Source organism: Oncorhynchus clarkii, chromosome 20, assembly GCF_045791955.1.
Source record: "Oncorhynchus clarkii lewisi isolate Uvic-CL-2024 chromosome 20, UVic_Ocla_1.0, whole genome shotgun sequence".
In the NCBI taxonomy this organism is placed as follows: domain Eukaryota; kingdom Metazoa; phylum Chordata; class Actinopteri; order Salmoniformes; family Salmonidae; genus Oncorhynchus; species Oncorhynchus clarkii.
The window spans coordinates 33,616,977-33,635,127 of NC_092166.1; the positions used below are offsets into that span (position 1 = coordinate 33,616,977).

General features: G+C 46.2%; 1 protein-coding gene across 1 annotated transcript; it reads left to right on the plus strand.

Moving 5' to 3' along the window:
* The first annotated feature begins 13,773 nt into the window (after positions 1–13,773).
* Positions 13,774–17,687, plus strand: LOC139377395 (protocadherin-8-like). The gene is made up of 3 exons (XM_071120422.1): positions 13,774–16,333; positions 16,461–16,695; positions 16,950–17,687. Exons 1-3 carry the CDS (start codon positions 13,916–13,918, stop codon positions 17,315–17,317), a joined length of 3,021 nt encoding a protein of 1,006 aa, XP_070976523.1. The 5' UTR covers positions 13,774–13,915; the 3' UTR covers positions 17,318–17,687.
* Positions 17,688–18,151: the final 464 nt, after the last annotated feature.

Below are 18,151 nucleotides of genomic sequence, written 5' to 3' on the forward strand. Positions count from 1 at the left end.
TTGATCGACTGTATAAATAATGTATTTGAGAAGAGAACATGAAGCAGCCTATAACGCAACCAAACAACCCCTCTCCCGTGCGTAACAAAAATATTGGGTTAGGCCTATAGAAAAATAACATTAGGCCTGGATATTATAGCCTTCTAGATTACTCTTAGAGACAGATTTTAATTCGTAGAGGAATCTGGACCAACTTCAACTGTGTTCCTTTGCTGTTTCATTCAAAAAAATCCAACGGAAATAGCCTAAAACAAAAATCCAATAGCCTAAAACATCGATTGCAGGAATATACGCCAACCTCGTGGTCTTCATTTGCAATCGTGTCTCTTTGATGGCTCACTTAAACTCCATAATATATGTATGACCACCAGACTCTGGTGAATGGAGTCTCCATCGGCCAACCAGGCCTGCACATATTTCACGCAGTAACGAGGGCTGAAGCGCAGCGAGAGTTCGCCTCCCAAACGCGTTTAATTGTCCTCGTTATTGACAATTCGGTTCCGGTTTATTACCGATTTTCCGCTACTTCTTGGAGGCTTTGGTTTGGTCGGGCCATCTGCAGGGGGTCACGAGAGAGGGTAACCCCCAGAGTTCTGTCCATCTGCCCCACAAATACACGTTTCTCCATCATGCATGGGCTCTCAGATCAAATTCATTGGTAGGCCTAACTGTTTTATAATGTACTATAATGCGGTCAAATTGGTCAACGCAGTGCAAGACTTGTCATAGGCATGAACCACTTTATGTATTTATCATCTCATAATGATCCACAGTTGTATCGGCCATTGACACCATTGGAAGCTTACCACACATAGCCTAGGACATACCATGACATGAGTTGATGATTTAAAAAAAAATGTCATCTGCCATGTTTTTTATTTAGCTGAATATGCAGGTTTTAGGTGTTACCACATTTCGCCCTACCAATGGATGGGAAAAGAGACAGCCATGCACGGCACCATATGAATAGATGAACAGACACCAAGACATGATAGCTGTGTTTTCTGACCGCAGGTTCTACCCTGAAAGGTACCGTTATGTGTGTATAATATTGGGTCCAATAGACAGGCCTACTGTTCTAAACAGCTTGAGGCTATGGATCTGAGTGAGTCTATTGAGATGGGGTCTTTGAATGAATGGACATCGCCTAGGGCTCTGGCCTGAAAGCTATAGCTTGTAGGCTCGGCATAACAGTAGTCACCAAATGGGGAGCGCTACAGGGTGTGTATACGCTTTCCTTCCAGCCCAGCACAACACACTAGATTCAACTAATCAAGGTGATTGTGATTATTTGATTAGCAGAACGTGTGTTTGTGCTGGGACAGAACAAAAGCCTGCAACCTCCAGTACCAGAATTGATGACCCATGCACGGCTAGAGCTCACAGCAGGGATGGGCAATCCACCCCCAGAGGACCGAGCTGGTGTGGGCGAAGGCTTTAACTCCAGCCAACAAATCTGAATCAACTAATTATAATATTCAATCAAGGCTTTGACGAGAAGCTTTGAATTAGGTGTGTTAGGCCTACTGTTTGACTAAAGCAAAAGCATGCATCCACATGGGCCCTTACAGCGTAAGATTCCTAAACCACTCCTTCAGGTTTATAGACTCATTTAGAACACTGTGTAGCAAAGGAGGCTGGTTGGAGGAGATATATTACATTGTAATGGCTCGTATGTTTGATACGTTCCATTTATTCCATCCCAGCCATTACCATGAGCCCTGTCCTCCTATAGCTCCTTCCACCAGCCTCCTCTGCTGTATATATTACCCTGGGCCCCAGAAGCACTTGTTCTGGGGTAATGAACTCATTTTAGTCCAGTCACTGCCTCTCTATTAGACCGCAGAGACCTTGAATATAGAGCAGGCATTCTTTCTAATGAGGCAGAACTTCATGGTTCCTCTTTAATAAAACTTTGTCTGGCTCCACTCCTTCAGCAACAAAGCCTACATTTTAAAAAGTTTTCCCTGTTTTTTTATATTTTTTTGCTGTGACACACAAACGATTCAGATGAATCGAACGCTGCCTCCTTTCTCCCCCTCATGCTGATACAGTGACGCCAGCATGTGTGACTGCGTTCCAGAGATGCTCATCCAGAGAAATAGGCCGCTTTGGCGGGAAACGCGAGCGTCAGAACAGCGGCTCCTCAGGGGAAAGCTTTGATGGTGCCGGTTTGTAGTTAAATAATCTACATTTCAATTTGTGTCTAGAAGTCTGTTAGGAATTGAGGTTAAGGATTTTTTCATTCCTTTTTGTATGTTTAATTATTCTTCCCAGCCCCTATCCTAATTTAGCTTGTTTATTGTATGCAAGGCTGGGGGGGTAACTGTGTGTGTGTGTGTGTGTGTGTGTGTGTGTGTGTGTGTGTGTGTGTGTGTGTGTGTGTGTGTGTGTGTGTGCGTGTGAGAGAGAGGGGGAGAGGGAGAGAGAGAGAGAGTGAGAGAGAGAGAAAGAAAGAGAGGCCTACAGGTTCACTGGCCCCTAGCCAAAGAAGGCTAATCACAGCCACATTGTATTAGATTATTCAAATGGTTTGTTAACCTCCCTCAACAGATAGGGGTTAAGAAAAGATGGGTAATGGGTGGTCTATCTGCATGCCTCTGGAGTGGAGGTGGCTCATTGAACCACAAGATATCAAAATGTGTGTTCGCCCCCACAAATGCCAAGGCTTTAGCTCAGTGGGCTAACACAGTATTGAGTCTAGTGCACAACCTGTGTCCAGATGTCCAGTTGACCCATAGTTGACCCATACCAGTCGGTCACACCTCTCACATTTAGAGACAAACGCCTTCATGAATGACGTTCATCCTCTCTGAGTCCAACCATCGAACATTCCCAGAATTTCACACAGTGTGGAATCTGGAAGTTTCAGTCCAATCACAATCACTCCTGGGAGGAAAGTGTGTCTTTGGGCGGGATCTAAAGACTTAGAACAAGTATATTTTGTTTTTCAAAGAGTTAAACAGAGTATACTTTGGTAAGTGCCAAGAACCCAGCCTCGGCTCATTACTGTCTCAGGGCCCTCTTGAACAAGAACAATCAAGGCTGAGTGTTGAAATATTAATTAGAGAATATTGTGCTCGGTGTTGTTTCAGAGTTCTCGTGTGAGGCTTTGCTGCATATGTAAGTGATCTTCTTTTTTCTTTTTTTTAAACAGCGGTTGTTTTCTCCCTCAGGAAACCGGGGCCCTTTCTTCAAACCCTCCCTGACGCACGCGGAGGGAGGACAGTGTATGCGACGCGTTGATCATGCGCTACCGCGTGTGTGTGTGTGTGCTGTCCCCTGAAAATAGCTTTTTTAAAGAAGTGTGTGTTCTAACATCTAAAGGGAATTCTATATGAAGGATTTGCATGTGACCCCTAAACATGGGCCTTTCCTGTGTGCTCTGCGAGTGCCAATTTCCTCTCCAATGACACACCTTCTGATGATAGGCTTAGCGTGTTTGTCACATCAACAGCCCACCAGGAAACTGCCCACAGTCAAAGGTTCCATAACCAGACCGGTACAACAGCAGCCTAATCCAAATAATAGGAATGTTGTCATTCTTCCTAACATGATCCAAATGTCAACATGTGACCAAAGAAGCATGAGATCACATCATCAACAGATATGACATAGGGATTTGGCACAAATTCTCATTAGTTCATTTGTAGGTATTTTTGAACTAAAATTCCTTTCTCTTTCTCTCTCTCCCTCCCCCCACCCCCACCCCCACCCCACCCTCTCTCCCTGGACCTCTCTCACTCCATCCCCCTCTCTCCCTCCACTCTCTCTTCTGTCTCTCTTTCCCTCCACTATCCCTCTTTCTCCTCTCCCTCTCTCTTCATTCTCCCATCGCTCCATTCTCTCGCCGCCCCCCCCCCTCGCTCTCTCTCGCCCCCTTTACTCTCTCTCCGTTCTACCTCACTATCTCTCCCTCAAGTGTGGGCAGGTATCAGCTTTACATACTGATCCACTGATCCTGCTGTGGGCTGATGAGACCACCATAGTTATTGGCTAATTAATTACAAATGCATGCAGACAGAGAAGGAGCGATAGAGAGGGGGAGCGGGATGGCGGGGCGGGGGTAGCGATGCGACAGAGAAAGGGGGAGAGGGAGGGGGTGGTGAGAGTGATGGGGGAGATGTGAAAGGGAGCGGGAGAGTGGGAGAAAGATGAGAGAGGAATTGTGAAGTGAGTGGTGGGAGGAAAGGAGAAGATTTCTGTATCGTTGTTTACTTTAAAGACCCGTTTCCACCTCGGCCATTAATGCAGTCAGTAATTCTTGCGTGTGACTCATCGGCTCTTTATAAAGTAGGTCAGTAGGTTTTTTTGCTCAAAGTTCTAATAAGACTTGCAGAGTTCTAAAAGCCCCCGAGTTCTCATGTTCTGGGGGGGGGGGAATCACACAGAGATTCAAGGCTCCCACGCTCACCTCTACAGTATCATGCCAAAAATGGTGGAATAGATAATTCTACCCAAAACATGTCTTACTAGATGTCAATGGTTATCCTTTTCATTCTATTGTAGTAACTTGTCCTACATTGTATATATGCCTAAAATGATCCCATGTCTGTCTCAAGGCAGGTAGCCTTGTGGTTAAAGAATTGGGCCAGTAACCGAAAGGTGAACAAATCTTTCGAAGTGCCCTTGACCAAGGCACTTAACCCTAAATGCTCCTGTATGTCGCTCTGGATAAGAGCGTCTGTTAAATGACTAAACTGTTAAAACATTTAAATGGAAGACATTGATTCTGGCCCTTAGCACGAGTCAGGATCAGCTTTGGCCTACCTCTTCCCTAAATATTTATGGGGTGAATTTTAATTCTGATTTATGGTCAGTGTTGGCAACAGCATGTTAGAAGGGACAACAGCAGACATAACTTCACATGAGTGATACCCGGCGTCTGCCGCTCCCCCTTTTAACAGCTTTCTTAACTCATCCTCCCCATCTGTCCATCTGCAACCCACCCAATCTGGCTGGCCCCTGTCATCAAGTACGTATGTGTGCTCGCAAGTGTGTGTTTGTGTGCTGGAGCACATTTGTAGCTACTCCTTTGATTATTCTCCCAATTAAACTCTTAAACTCCCTTATTTTCTTTTAAAGAATACTGAAAATATTTGTCCTTCCACAGACGTCCTGAATCCTTTAACTACAGCCTCATCTTCTGTTCATTCCCTCCAACTGAAACACTCACTCACTCAGTAGTGTATGGACCAAGGTTGTTCTTCCTCAGACAATAACTTACTGCCATTCCCTTTATCCAATTCTAATGTGAGGATCTTTATGTGCGTGTTCCTTTGACCTCCTGCCTCTCTTTCAATGAAACAGCGCAGGGGTGGCGGGCGGGGCGGCGTGGCGAGAAACAGCGAGACAAAAGCTGATGAGTTTCAAAAGCTGCAAAAGGAGAGAAAGAGACAAGGAACGGAGGAGGTAGAATGAGGGAGGAGAGGGAGGAACCCTTTAAATCATCATTTTAAAGTAATTAGAAACCTGGCGGGGCCGGACCGGGACGGCCGCACAGATTGCCTGCTCCCGAACACAAAACCAGTAATGAAGTGGAAGGCAGAAGGGAGTGGCGGGGGACAGATTTCTTTGGGTTAGCTATACTGGCCCTAAAGTTCCCCTCAGTCTGTGTGGGTGTAAAGAAAGCTGTATTCATGAGGTGTTAACCATTTTGTTTATCTGATGGCTGAATTTATTCAAAGTGTTGCCGCTATGAGTGACAGATGGCTGCGATGTGATGGATCTGAGCAGAAGTTGACACATCGGTGAAGAAAAAAACAGGAGAAAAGGAGAGAAAAGAGAACATAGTGGAGAGAAACAAGGTTTAATGTGCTGCCCTGCCCCAGTATCTGTGCGTTAGCGATGTCGATAATGAGTAGGCCTATTAATATGTCTCGTATATTACGCCCAGGAAGCTCTGATTTAAACTCCCGTTACACAGCTCTGAGAGCGCTATAATGTCAAATTATGTTAATTACTCGTCAAATATGGAGTTTCGCCGAACAACTATATTCAGTTATTCCCGTTATGGCCGGTATGTACTTCCAAAAAAAGGATTAAATAAACATGTCAAAACAACCGAAAAGATGCCGATTCGGCACCTCCACTCATTAGCCCACTGCCACCCATAGGTCAGAAGTCTACAACAGCTCAATACATTCGGGGGGCTGAAGAGGCCTTTTGTTTTGGGTTGCTTGTAAATTAGTATTTAGACTTAAAAAAAAAAAAAATGGAAGTACATACTGGCGGTAATGAAGACCGCTGATCAGCTAAACTCCATATTTTGTGAGTGATAACGCTTGCAGAGCTGTCAAATTGGAGTGAATCGGAGCTTCCTGTCTCTTTAACGCACAGGAAGCTCCGATTCACTCCAATTTGACAGCTCTGCAAGCGTTATAGGTGTTGCAGCTCTGCATCGGTGTTGCCCATGCTATTTCGATGTTACCAATCTGGTGGTAATTAGAGGCTATCTGAGCTCACCGCTCTAACTGGTTCCCGGGTCATATGCGCATAGAAAATGTGATTGGAAAATAGCTGTGGTGAACACTGATAATACATTTTTCAATCGAACACGTTGTGATTTTATAATTGGTTCCGACCTGCATGAAGTTTGGTCTGGAGTCGGTACATGATGTAGCCTAGGCCTAAAACGTTCCATGCTAGAGTTGTCCGTGATGAGATTTGAACTCGCAACCTTTAGGTTGCTAGACGTTTGTGTTATACGCTCGTTTATGCCTAAAGTAACCACATGTCTTATGTAAGTATAACAAACATAACGTATCATACTAATTTGAGTCTAGTCTAAGAGACCAGGTTGGCCATCCATGGAGGATCATGTTCAAAATGTCCCTTTTGATTATTAAATCAAACACTTTAAACGCCTTCAACAAGGTGTCTGAAGCAGTCTCATTTCTATATTATTCTGTCATTCTGTGACCTGATTCCTCAATTCACACGACATCTGGAGCCTAAATACTGTCAATTAGAGAACATGACTCAATACTCTCTAAAATGCCCCTCAATTTAGCCTGGTTAAACCGACTGCTAACTGTTGAGCTTGATGATGTATTCACACATGGTGGGGAGGTATAATTTAAAAACTGGGCCCTTTGAGTCTCCTCTTTCCATTGGTGAGGCGATAATTGGATAATTAGTGGTGAATTGCGTTATGAAATAATTAGTATATGTGCGTGTGATGGCACGTGAGTTAAGCAAAGGTTAGCGGGGTTGAAGGGGTGCGAGAGAGGGGCTTCGACTACCTGCCTAAACAGCTGAGGATCGATTATCTTGGACAGCCCTCTGTACCCCTCCAGCCCTAACCCTCTCACCCCTCCTCTCCTCCTCTGCCTCTATTATCTTGGACAGCCCTCTGTACCCCTCCTCTCCTAACCCTCTCACCCCTCCTTTCCTCCTCTGCCTCCATTCCCTACCGCTTATCTGACGGACAATAGATCCTAAATCGCCTCGTTTCCATCTCAATGAGTTAAGCCCAACAAGAGGCGAGGATCAGGAGACCAACTCCACACCACAAATGTCGGGCGATCACTTGAGCAAATGGGACGTCAATGACAGGAAGAGAGGGAGGAAAGAAAGGGAAGGTGTGGGTCTCCTAAAATATATATTTTTTAAGAAAATGCTAATACGTCTCGTGAAGAATAGATGGGATTTGCGAGGCTCGCTCTAATTCTGCTATTGTTGAACTCGCGTGCAGACGGGCGAGATTGACACACCAATCACGTGAGGGAATGAGTTGTGTGCGAGTGTGTCAGAGCTGGAGTAGTGAAAGCACGCTCACACAATAGGCAGCTTCGGGTTGGCCGAATGTCTGGCCAGCAGTTTAAAGAGAATCAAAAGAGGTCTTAAGAGCAACCCCCCCCCCCTCTCTCATACATAATCCGTAATGCGAGACTCTACACAGTGTAATTTGCCTTTGATTGCTCTCTCTCTGTGAGAACACTGAGCTGTATTAGAATATGCAGACCCGTGTATTCGCAGCCTAATAGAGAATAAACAGAACAGTTCTCACCGCATAGAATAGAATAGCCTGCAGTGAACAGGCTATATAGGCATAATACAGCTATAGAATCAGTCTATAGAATGTATTGAGTTAGAATGGATTTCAAGAGGTATTAAACCGTTTTATTAAAGAATGTTTGGATTAAGGCTGTTTCCACAATCGCAGCCTATTTGATGTAGATTGTGGCAAACACTTTGCCCAAGTGTATTTTCTCACAGGCTGTTGCTTCTCTGGTAGGCCCCTACTATAGCCAACATATCGTGTTCACAGGTATAACCTAGTTCATGGTTCTCAGAATATTTGACATTCTGCGACAGATGGGTCTTTAGAAGGTGCCAACTAATACTAGTTCCCTCTGGAAAGGCGAGTGTTCCCTAAGAGTTGTGTGTGTGTGTGTGTCTGTTTTACTTTCGGAAAGAAGAGAACATCTCTTAAAGAGCCGTGACGAGGCCCAGGCCGTCTTCTAAATGTATTTTAATACCCCGTCCGATTCATCCACCATCTCCTGTTTAATGAAAGGAGTTGTGGCCGGGTCTGGCTGGGGCAGGCTCATTATGCTGCCGTTAGGTAAAGTGCTGTGTGAGAGCAGCGGAGCTTAGGGTCCCTACAGGCCAGCTCACAGGCACAATACACCAGGCGCTGCCTCCAAAGAGAGGCCCTGCCATGCCATTATACTGCCTTTGCTAACGAGCGCTTCATACGCCTTTGATATAATATCACCATTGAAATCTGGATAAACCTCCCCGCGCTAACAGCCAAATCCCATTTGATACGGGTGTGTGTATGCGACTGTGTGTGACTGTGCTGGTGAGTGTGTTGTCTCTTCACCTGCGCAGCTCTGTTCTGGCAGACGAGGTTATGGAGGCGCGCGACGCGCTGACACGCATGTTAAAACGGCCCCGGCACACCGGATTTCATTAACGAATCCCCTCTCACATGACATCTCGTGAGCTGATCTGAGCTGAGTCGGAATTAGAAGAAAATCAATGTTTAAGTAGATAAAGTGGATATAGCCGTTTCTATTGAGTCAAATCGGATCTGATAACAGTTATTGGATTAAGCCACGGGGGGGTAGTCAAAATATCTAGACGGGTCTTGGTGAATAGAGTTATGGAATTATGAATGACAATGAAATAGCCACATTGGAGAAGCATAGGAAACTGTTGCACTTTTTTTTTGGTTTGTAGTCCAATATCTCATACATTTGTGAAGCATGGCTATAGGCCGACACAAGATTTGGACAGACCTTTCAAGTTTCTATTGTCACCTTCATTAGTATGGGTGGCAGGTAGCCTGTCGTTGGGCCAGTAACCAAAAGGTGGAAAGAAAATCTTCTTTTTTTAAGTCAAGGAGAACAAAAACACATGAGAAATATAATTAAGAAGAACATGAGATAGTAAAGTAAGCTATATACAGGGTCAGTGCCAAAACCATATTTACAATATACAAAGGTATACTGGAGTGGTAGGGTTAGATAGAGTGCCTTCAGAAAGTATTCAGACCAGTTGACTTATTCCACATTATGTTACGTTACAGCCTTATTCTAAAATGGATTAAATCATTTAAAAAATCTCAGCAATCTACACACAATACCCCATAATGACAAAGCAAAAACTGTTTTTTTTAGAGATTTTTGCAAATTAATTAAATAAATAAAACAGAAACATCACATTTACATAAGTATTCAGACCCTTTACTCAGTACTTTGTTAAAGCACATTTGGCAGTGATTACAGGCTTGATTCTTCTTGGGTATGACACTACAAGCTTGGCCCACCTGTATTTGGAAAGCTTCTCCCATTCCTCTCTGCAGATCCTCCAAAGCTCTGTCAGGTTGGATGGGGAGCATCGTTGCACAGCTATTTTCAGGTCTCTCCAGAGATGTTGGATAGGGTTTAGGTCCGGGCTCTGGCTGGGCAACTCAAGGACATTTCAGAGACTTGTCCCGAAGCCACTACTGCATTGTCTAGGCTGTGTGCTTAGGGTTGTTGTTCTGTTGTTGTCCTGTTGGAAGGTGAACCTTCGCCCCAGTCTGGAGGTCCTGAGCTCTTTGGAGCAGGTTTTCATCAAGGATCTCTCTGTCCTTTGCTCCATTTATCTTTCCCTCGATCCTGACTAGTCTCCCAGTTCATGCCACTGACAAACATTCCCACAGCATGATGCTCCCACCACCATGCTTCACTGTAGGGATGGTGCCAGATTTACTCCAGAGGTGACACTTGGCATTCAGGACAAATAATTCAATCTTGGTTTCATCAGATCAGAGAATCTTGTTTCTCATGGTCTGAGAGTCTTTAGATGCCTTTTGCCAAACTCCAAGAGGGCTGTCATGTGCCTTTTACTGAAGAGTGGCTTCCGTATGGACACTACCATAAAGGCCTGATTGGTGGATGGCTGCAGAGATGGTTGTCGTCCTGGAATTTTCTCCCATCTCCACAGAGGAACTAGAGCTCTGTCAGAGTGACCATCAAGTTCTTGGTCACTTTCCTGACCAAGGCCCTTCTCCCCCGATTGCTCAGTTTGGCCGGGCGGCCAGCTCTAGAAATAGTCTTGGTGGTTCCAAACTTCTTCCATTGAGGAATGATGGAGGCCACTGTGTTCTTGTGGACCTTCAATGCTGCAGACATTTTATCGTACCCTTCCCCAGATCTGTGCCTCAACACAATGCCGTCTCGGAGCTCTATGGACAATTCCTTCGACCTCATTGCTTGTTTTTTGCTCTGACATGCACTGTCAACTGTGGGACCTTATATAGACAGGTGTGTGCCTTTCCAAATCATGTCCAAGCAATTGAATTTACTACAGGTGGACTAGAATCAAGTTGTAGAAACATCTCAAGGATGATTAATGGAAACAGGATCCACCTGAACTCAACTTCGAGTCTCATAACAAAGGGTTTGAATGCTTACAAATAAGGTATTTCTGTTTTCTATTTCTAATAAATTTGCTAGAATTCCTAACGACTTGTTTTCGCTTTGTCATTATGGGGCATTGTGTGCAGATTGCTGAGGATTTTTATCTTATTTCAACCATTTTAGAATAAGGCTGTAACGTAACAAAATGTGGAAAGAGTCAAGGGGTCTGAATACTTTATGAATGCATTGTATATGATGATTGCATGTACGTGTGAGTGTGTAGAGTGTGCATAGAGTGAGTGTATTAACATCCTTTACAGTGGTGCCGTGACCCGGATCTACAGTTGCGCTGGGCTTGCTGTTGAGTACATTTGAGGGGTGAATGTAGCACATGGGGATGTGTGAAACTTATTCCTCAGCCTGAAGTATCCCCACTTGTGCCAGCGAGGCACCAACTGCTAAGATGCTTCAGGTGGGCTGTCACGTGTGCTAGCAGAGGTCCCGAGTTCGTGCCAGGTATTGGCCGAATTGGGAGGAAGTGTTACTCGCTACGCAAGCAATGTCCTTTACACATAGAGAAGATATATGGGTCAGTGCAGATAGTCCGTGTGGCCACTTAGCAGTCTTATGGCTTGGGGATAGAAGCTGTTCAGAAGTCTGTTGGTGTCAGATTTAATTCTCCGGTACCACTTGCTGTGCACAAACAGCGGAAAAAAGTCTATGGCTTGGGTGGCTGGAGTCTTTCCTTTCACACCACCTGATATGATATGTGGGGTCCTGGATGGCAGGGAGCTAGGCCCCAGTAATGTACTGGGCTGTCCACACCATCCTCTGTAGCGCCATGCAATCGAGAGCGGTGCAGTTGCCATAGCAAGCAGTGCTGTGGCCAGTCAAGGTGCTCTCAATGGTGCAGCTGTATAACTTTGTGGGATTTGAGGGCCCATGCCAAATTATTAAACCTCCTGAGGGGGAAGAAGCGCTGTTGCACCTTCTTCACAATTGTTTTTTTTTGCGTGTGTGTGAAGCTCTTGACCTGCTCTACTGCAGCCCCGTCAATATGGTTGGTGGCATCCTCACCCTCCTGTTTCCTGTAGTCCACGATCCTTGGTCTTACTAACGTTGACGGAGAGGTTGTTGTCCTGGCACCACACTGCAAGGTCCCTGACATCCTCTCTGTAGGCTGTCTCATCGTCACCAGTGATCAGGCCTACGAACTTTGTGTCTCCAGAAAACTTGATGATGGTGTTGGCGTCGTACATGGCCATGCAGATGTGGGTGAACAGGGAGTACAGGAGGGGACTAAACACACACCCCTGTGGGGTCCCCTTGTTGATGGCAGTAATGTTACATACCATCACTACTTGGGGTCGGCCTGTCAGGAAGTCCAGGATCAATTTGCAGTGGGAGGTGTTCAGTCCCAGGGTCCCAAGCATTTTCACTTTTGTTAGCAAAATTGGAATGTATATTACACGTTTTAATTGGGTTATTGGGGGAAAGAGATGCTGATCTGTCAAGGACAAACAAATGTGCCTTCTTAAAGGGTTGAGGGGCTCTTTGGGTTGGGACAGGGCTACGGAATACGATTTCCCCTCATAATTGGTCCTTTACAAAGAGGGATGGATAGGCTTCTGTTCAAAGCTTCCCAACCAAACTTATCAGCCTGGTCTCATAGATTAGACACAACTTGGTAAAAGTAAATCCGGGACACTCAAATTAGTATGATATGTTAGATTTGGTATAGTTACATAAGACAGACGGTTATTTAAAGGCAAAATAAAAGGAAGGTGGATGGGTAGGCATATAATGCAAATATTTAGCGACCCAAAGGTTGTGTTCAAATCTCTTCAAGGACAACTTTAACATTTTAGCTAATTGGAAACTTTTCAACTATTTACTACTTTTTATCTACTTAGCATGTTAGCTAAGCCTGACCTTGACCCTTTAACCTAACTCCTAACCTTAAACTTAACCCTAACCCATAGCCTAGCTAAAGTTAGCCAGCTAGCTAAAGTTATCCAGTTAGGTAAAGTTAGCCAGCTAGCTAAAGTTGGACACCTAGCTAAAGTTAGACACCTTGCTAAAGTTAGACATCTAGCTGAAGTTAGACACCTAGCTAAAGTTAGCCACAAAAACAAATCTGAATTCGTAACATATAATACGTTTAGCAAATTCATTGCATATTGCACATTTGCAAATTGTAACCATATTGTACGTTTGGCAAATTCGTAACATATCATAATAATTGTAATACGTAACATATCATCCATCCTTAATGGATGATGGACAACCACAAATGAATACATACCATACGAAACTTACGAAACATATCATATTAAATGGAGGGGTTTGGGTTCAGGTACAGAATAATACAAAATACTCTGGGAGCAGGTTGAACATATCAATCTTCTGGTGAAGAACCTGATATGACCCTGTGGATAATGCATCAATAGCCTAATGATCCAGTAAATTGTAGGCTGCCTGGCATACAGCAGAGAACAATAAAAGTCCCTATGCATTGTCCATAATGACCCATATTTGTCTTTATATGCGACTGTAGCTATACTGTCTGTTACCCGAGTGCTTTGTCCTCTAGCTCAGGGGCACTGCGCATCACAGCGCCCCGCGTGTGTTTGTGCGCAGACTCATTAAACAGACCAACAAGACGTAAATAATCAACGGAAACTAAACATTAAAATCAAGCCTTGCCTTTAGACCACATATCTGTGCCAAGTTTATCCGCACAGTCCAGGAATCTCTAAGCAGGCTTAGAGGTCTTTTAGGAGTCCCCTTTTCGTTTTCAACGCGCGGATTGGTTACAGTGCAGCTCATTTGCATGCACCGCGGTATAAACCCTCCCGCCACTGCAGCCCTCTCGCGCTGAGAGAGCACACCTCGGAGCGAGCACGGCGGAGAGAGTTAGAGCTTTATTACGTCGTCGTCCTAAAACGAACACTGTCGTACCCAACGAGACTTGGAAAGTGCTTTTGTTTGAATAAATAGTTGAGCCAAGCTCCAGACAGTTTTTAGTGGATTTTTGTTGTGTTATTTAAATTGGCAGGATGGGTATGAGAGGGTGGAATTGGTGGGTGCTGGTGTGCACCTCACTGGCTGTCCTGCCCGCTCTCACGGAGGGAAAGACGGTGAAGTATGAGACATTTGAGGAGGACGCCCCGACGACTGTCATCGGAAACTTGGCCAAGGACATTTCAATCAGCCCCTCCTCGGGCTCCAAGACAAATTTCAGGATGATGAAGCAGTTCAACTCGTCTTTTATCCGTTTGAGGGAGAGCGACGGCCAGCTGACTATCGGAGAGAGAATTGACAGAGAGAGAATTTGCAAACACACCCTTCACTGCCTCATCGCATTTGATGTGGTCAGCTTCTCCAAAGAGCAGTTCAAACTCATCCACGTCGAGGTGGAGGTCAAGGACATCAACGACAATTCCCCCGAGTTCCCCCGGAAAGAGTCGAGTCTGGAGATCTCCGAAAACACAGCTGTGGGCACGCGGATCCCGTTAGACTTCGCTGTGGATGAGGACGTGGGTTTGAATTACATCCAGAGCTACCAGATATCCGTTAACAGTCACTTCACCATAGATGTGCTCAGCAGAGCCGACGGGGTTAAATATGCGGAGCTTGTGCTCATGAAGGAGCTGGACCGTGAGACACAGGCTTCCTATGCGCTCGAGCTGGTTGCTATGGATGGTGGCAACCCGTCCCGCACTGGAACGACTCGCATCAACGTCAAGGTGAAAGACTACAATGACAACAGCCCGGTGTTCGACAGGAACAATTTCTCAGTCGACCTCCCTGAGGACGCACCGGTAGGGTTTCTCTTACTGGACCTGAACGCAGAAGACCCGGATGAGGGGCTGAATGGGGAGGTGGTGTATGGGTTTGGTAACCAGGTGCCATCAGAGATTCGACAACTTTTCAGAGTGGACCGCAAAACGGGACGCCTCACCCTTGAGAGCCCCATTGACTTTGAAAGCAAAAAAACGTACGAATTCGACGTCCAGGCGACTGACCTGGGTCCAAACCCGAGCCCGGCTATCTGTAAGATAGTGGTGCAGGTGCAGGACGTTAACGACAACGCGCCAGAGATCTCCATCACGCCTATGACCTCCATCACCGCGGGAATCGCCTATATCACGGAGTCTGCGGCGCGCGAGAGTTTTGTTGCTCTAGTCAGCACCTCGGACAGGGACTCTGGTGCTAACGGACAGGTGCACTGCACGCTCTACGGCCATGACCACTTCAGGTTGCAGCAGGCGTACGAGGACAGCTTCATGATCGTGAGCACAAGCCCGTTGGACCGGGAACAAATCCCCGAGTATAATCTAACAGTGGTGGCAGAGGACTTGGGTTCCCCACCATTCCGGACCATCACCCAGTACACCATCCGGTTAATGGACGAGAATGACAATGCCCCTGTGTTCAGTAAGCCGGTGTATGAAGTGGCTGTGGTGGAGAATAACGCACCGGGTGCTTACATCACCACGGTGGTCGCCAGGGACATGGACTTGGGCCACAACAGTAAGGTGAGCTACAAGCTCGCTGACGCCTATGTCATGGGCTCTCCAGTGTCTGCTTTTGTCTCACTGGACCCCGCGAGTGGCTCCCTTTATGCACTCAGGAGCTTCAACTATGAAGTCATGAAACAGCTCGAGCTCCGCATCACAGCCAGCGACGGTGGGTTCCCGCCCCTCACCGGAATCGCGACCGTTAACATTAGGATAGTGGACCAAAACGACAATGCACCTGTCATCAACCAGCCCGTGCTCAATAATGGGTCCGCGGAGGTTCTGCTGCCCCGGGATGCGCCCTCAGGCTACATCATCACCCGGGTGGAGGCGCAAGATGCTGATGAGGGCTTGAATGCAGAGCTGTCCTACAGACTTGCCTTTGGAGAAGCATCCGTGTTCTCCGTTAACAAAGCCACCGGAGAGGTCTACCTCAACCGCGTGCTCAGTCACGGCGTGGACGAGACCCTGCGCGTGACCGTCACGGTGAGTGACAATGGGAGACCTGCGCTCACCACCGCCGCCACGCTTCACTTCCTCATCATTGCGGGCGCCCCTCCGAGCGACAGGACCGTGTACCGGGCAGGCAGCAGGGAGGCAGGGGAGCACACACAGTGGGACCTGTCAGTGGTGATTATCATCGTCCTCGCGGGGAGCTGCACGCTCCTGCTGTTAGCCATCATCCTCATCGCCACCACCTGCAACCGGCGGAAACGGGACAAGACTGGAGATGACACCGACTCGTACGGGGAGAAGGAGACTCTGGAAAGAGGCAAAAACAACGGCGACAACCCTCTGCTGCCGCTCCACGGAGTCGTGGGAGGGTTTGAAGCCCACACCTTCTCGAGCCAGCCTGGTTTTGCCGGGGAACACACTGGTAGCAGTGACCTGTGCTCCGCCTCAGAAGATGGGAGCGAGGCCCCGTGCGTCTACGAACCGGACAGCAAACCCAAGGTGAGATTCTGTTCCCTCTCCCCTTCCTCTCACTCTCTTCCTCTGCATGTGCCCTCAGCCTCATACAGTGCTCTTGTAATGTGTTACTGTCCATGGTGCTGAACTGTGCTGTTTCTCTTTTCCGCAGGGCTACTCCACTCTGCCCGGCTATGGAAACGGCTACAATAACGGTAAAGAAGTGGTCAGACCAATCACCATCTGGAAGGGCAACTCCTACACCACCATCTCCGCAAGAGACCCCGCATTCAGCGGGAAGGACAGCGGGAAAGGCGACAGTGACTTTAACGACAGCGATAGTGACATCAGTGGCACCGACCTGAAGAAGGAGGGAGCACCAGTACCCCCCATGGGTGGCCAGAGTGGTAAGAGATACTTCTGATACTTCTATTTCTGTACCATAACCATTACAGTCATTCGAAGGAAGTCAATGTGTACAGGGTTTTGCGCTTCTGTTTGGTCGCACAAGGAGACTAAACTCTCTCTCTCTCTCTCTCTCTCTCTCTCTCTCTCTCTCTCTCTCTCTCTCTCTCTCTCTCTCTCTCTCTCTCTCTCTCTCTCTCTCTCTCTCTCTCTCTCTCTCTCTCTCTCTCTCTCTCTCTCTCTCTCTCTCTCTCAGGTCTATGGGCGTGTACCAGCGAGTGTAAGATTCTGGGTCATTCTGACCGCTGCTGGAGCCCTTCCACTGTCCACGCTAACACCGGTCCCTCGCCCGTCCCCACCCCCACCGGCCAGACTCTCTCCTCCTTCAACAGTCTCTCCAAGACGGCCTCGCTGCCCCGAGACTCGCTCCGACGGGACAATTATTACCAGGCGCACATCCCCAAAACAACCGGCCTGCAGAGTGTGTGTGAGAAGGTTCTGCATAGAGAATATGACTATGTCCTGGTCACTCCTCCCATACCCATGAGAATTCAGGAGATTAGTGAAATCACTATCCCAGTCTACGGTCCGACCACCACACGGTGTCCCAGCAATGAAGTCTAGAGAAGAACCTACATAACAGCATTCAAAAGTTTCATTTCGTTTATAAAACCATGACAATGAGAATTACATGTTGCTTACAAATGTAGGAGATTATTTGTCATGCAAATTAGTTTGTATATCCTAAAGAATATTTGTGTATTTTGAATTTTTAAGTGTTTCAATGTAAAAGTCACATTTGGACTCTATCCAATCACTGTTAAGACTTTGTTGGACATATACTGTGTAACTTATGCAAGGATTTGTACATAAAGAGAGTTTATTTTTTTATAAAAAATCATAATTAAACACCGACGATGTGTACATATGAATTGTAATTATACTGATTCTAAGGCATGCCTACTATTCAAATGGCCCAGAAACCACGGTTTGATGCCGGAGACCCAATGTATCAAGTTGATAACTATGTATGAATTTATTTAAATGCAATGATGTAATAATTGTTTCGATTTTCTATCACAATATTCGAAAGAAAATAAACGTTGAAATACCGTTTTGAAACCTTCATCTTGTCCCTGACTTATTTCTGTTCACTCACTCCTACATCAACCTATTTTAAGACATGCTACTCTTAGTCCTGGAGGGATAAGGGAGCTCAATGAAAGTGCTTCTATGTTATTAAACAGGCATATTAATCAAGGCACTTAGCCCCCTTTGACAATTAAATAATAGCCCTACAATTGGAGCCGAGAGGTGTCGCTATTGAAAAAACTGTGCGCTCTGACAGGACAGTGGAGGAGTGAAGGGGGACATTTCACCTACAACCGAATATAAACGGCGAACCTCGTCTCGTCTACATTTGATTGATAATTTAGTTTGACTATTGGCAACAAAACG

Bases quoted from the DNA above. Each gene is read 5' to 3' on its own strand.
- LOC139377395 (XM_071120422.1), top strand. From the start codon at position 13,916: ATGGGTATGAGAGGGTGGAATTGGTGGGTGCTGGTGTGCACCTCACTG. The intron at 16,334-16,460 runs GTGAGATTCTGT...TCTTTTCCGCAG, and splicing joins AACCGGACAGCAAACCCAAG to GGCTACTCCACTCTGCCCGG. The intron at 16,696-16,949 runs GTAAGAGATACT...TCTCTCTCTCAG, and splicing joins CCCCATGGGTGGCCAGAGTG to GTCTATGGGCGTGTACCAGC.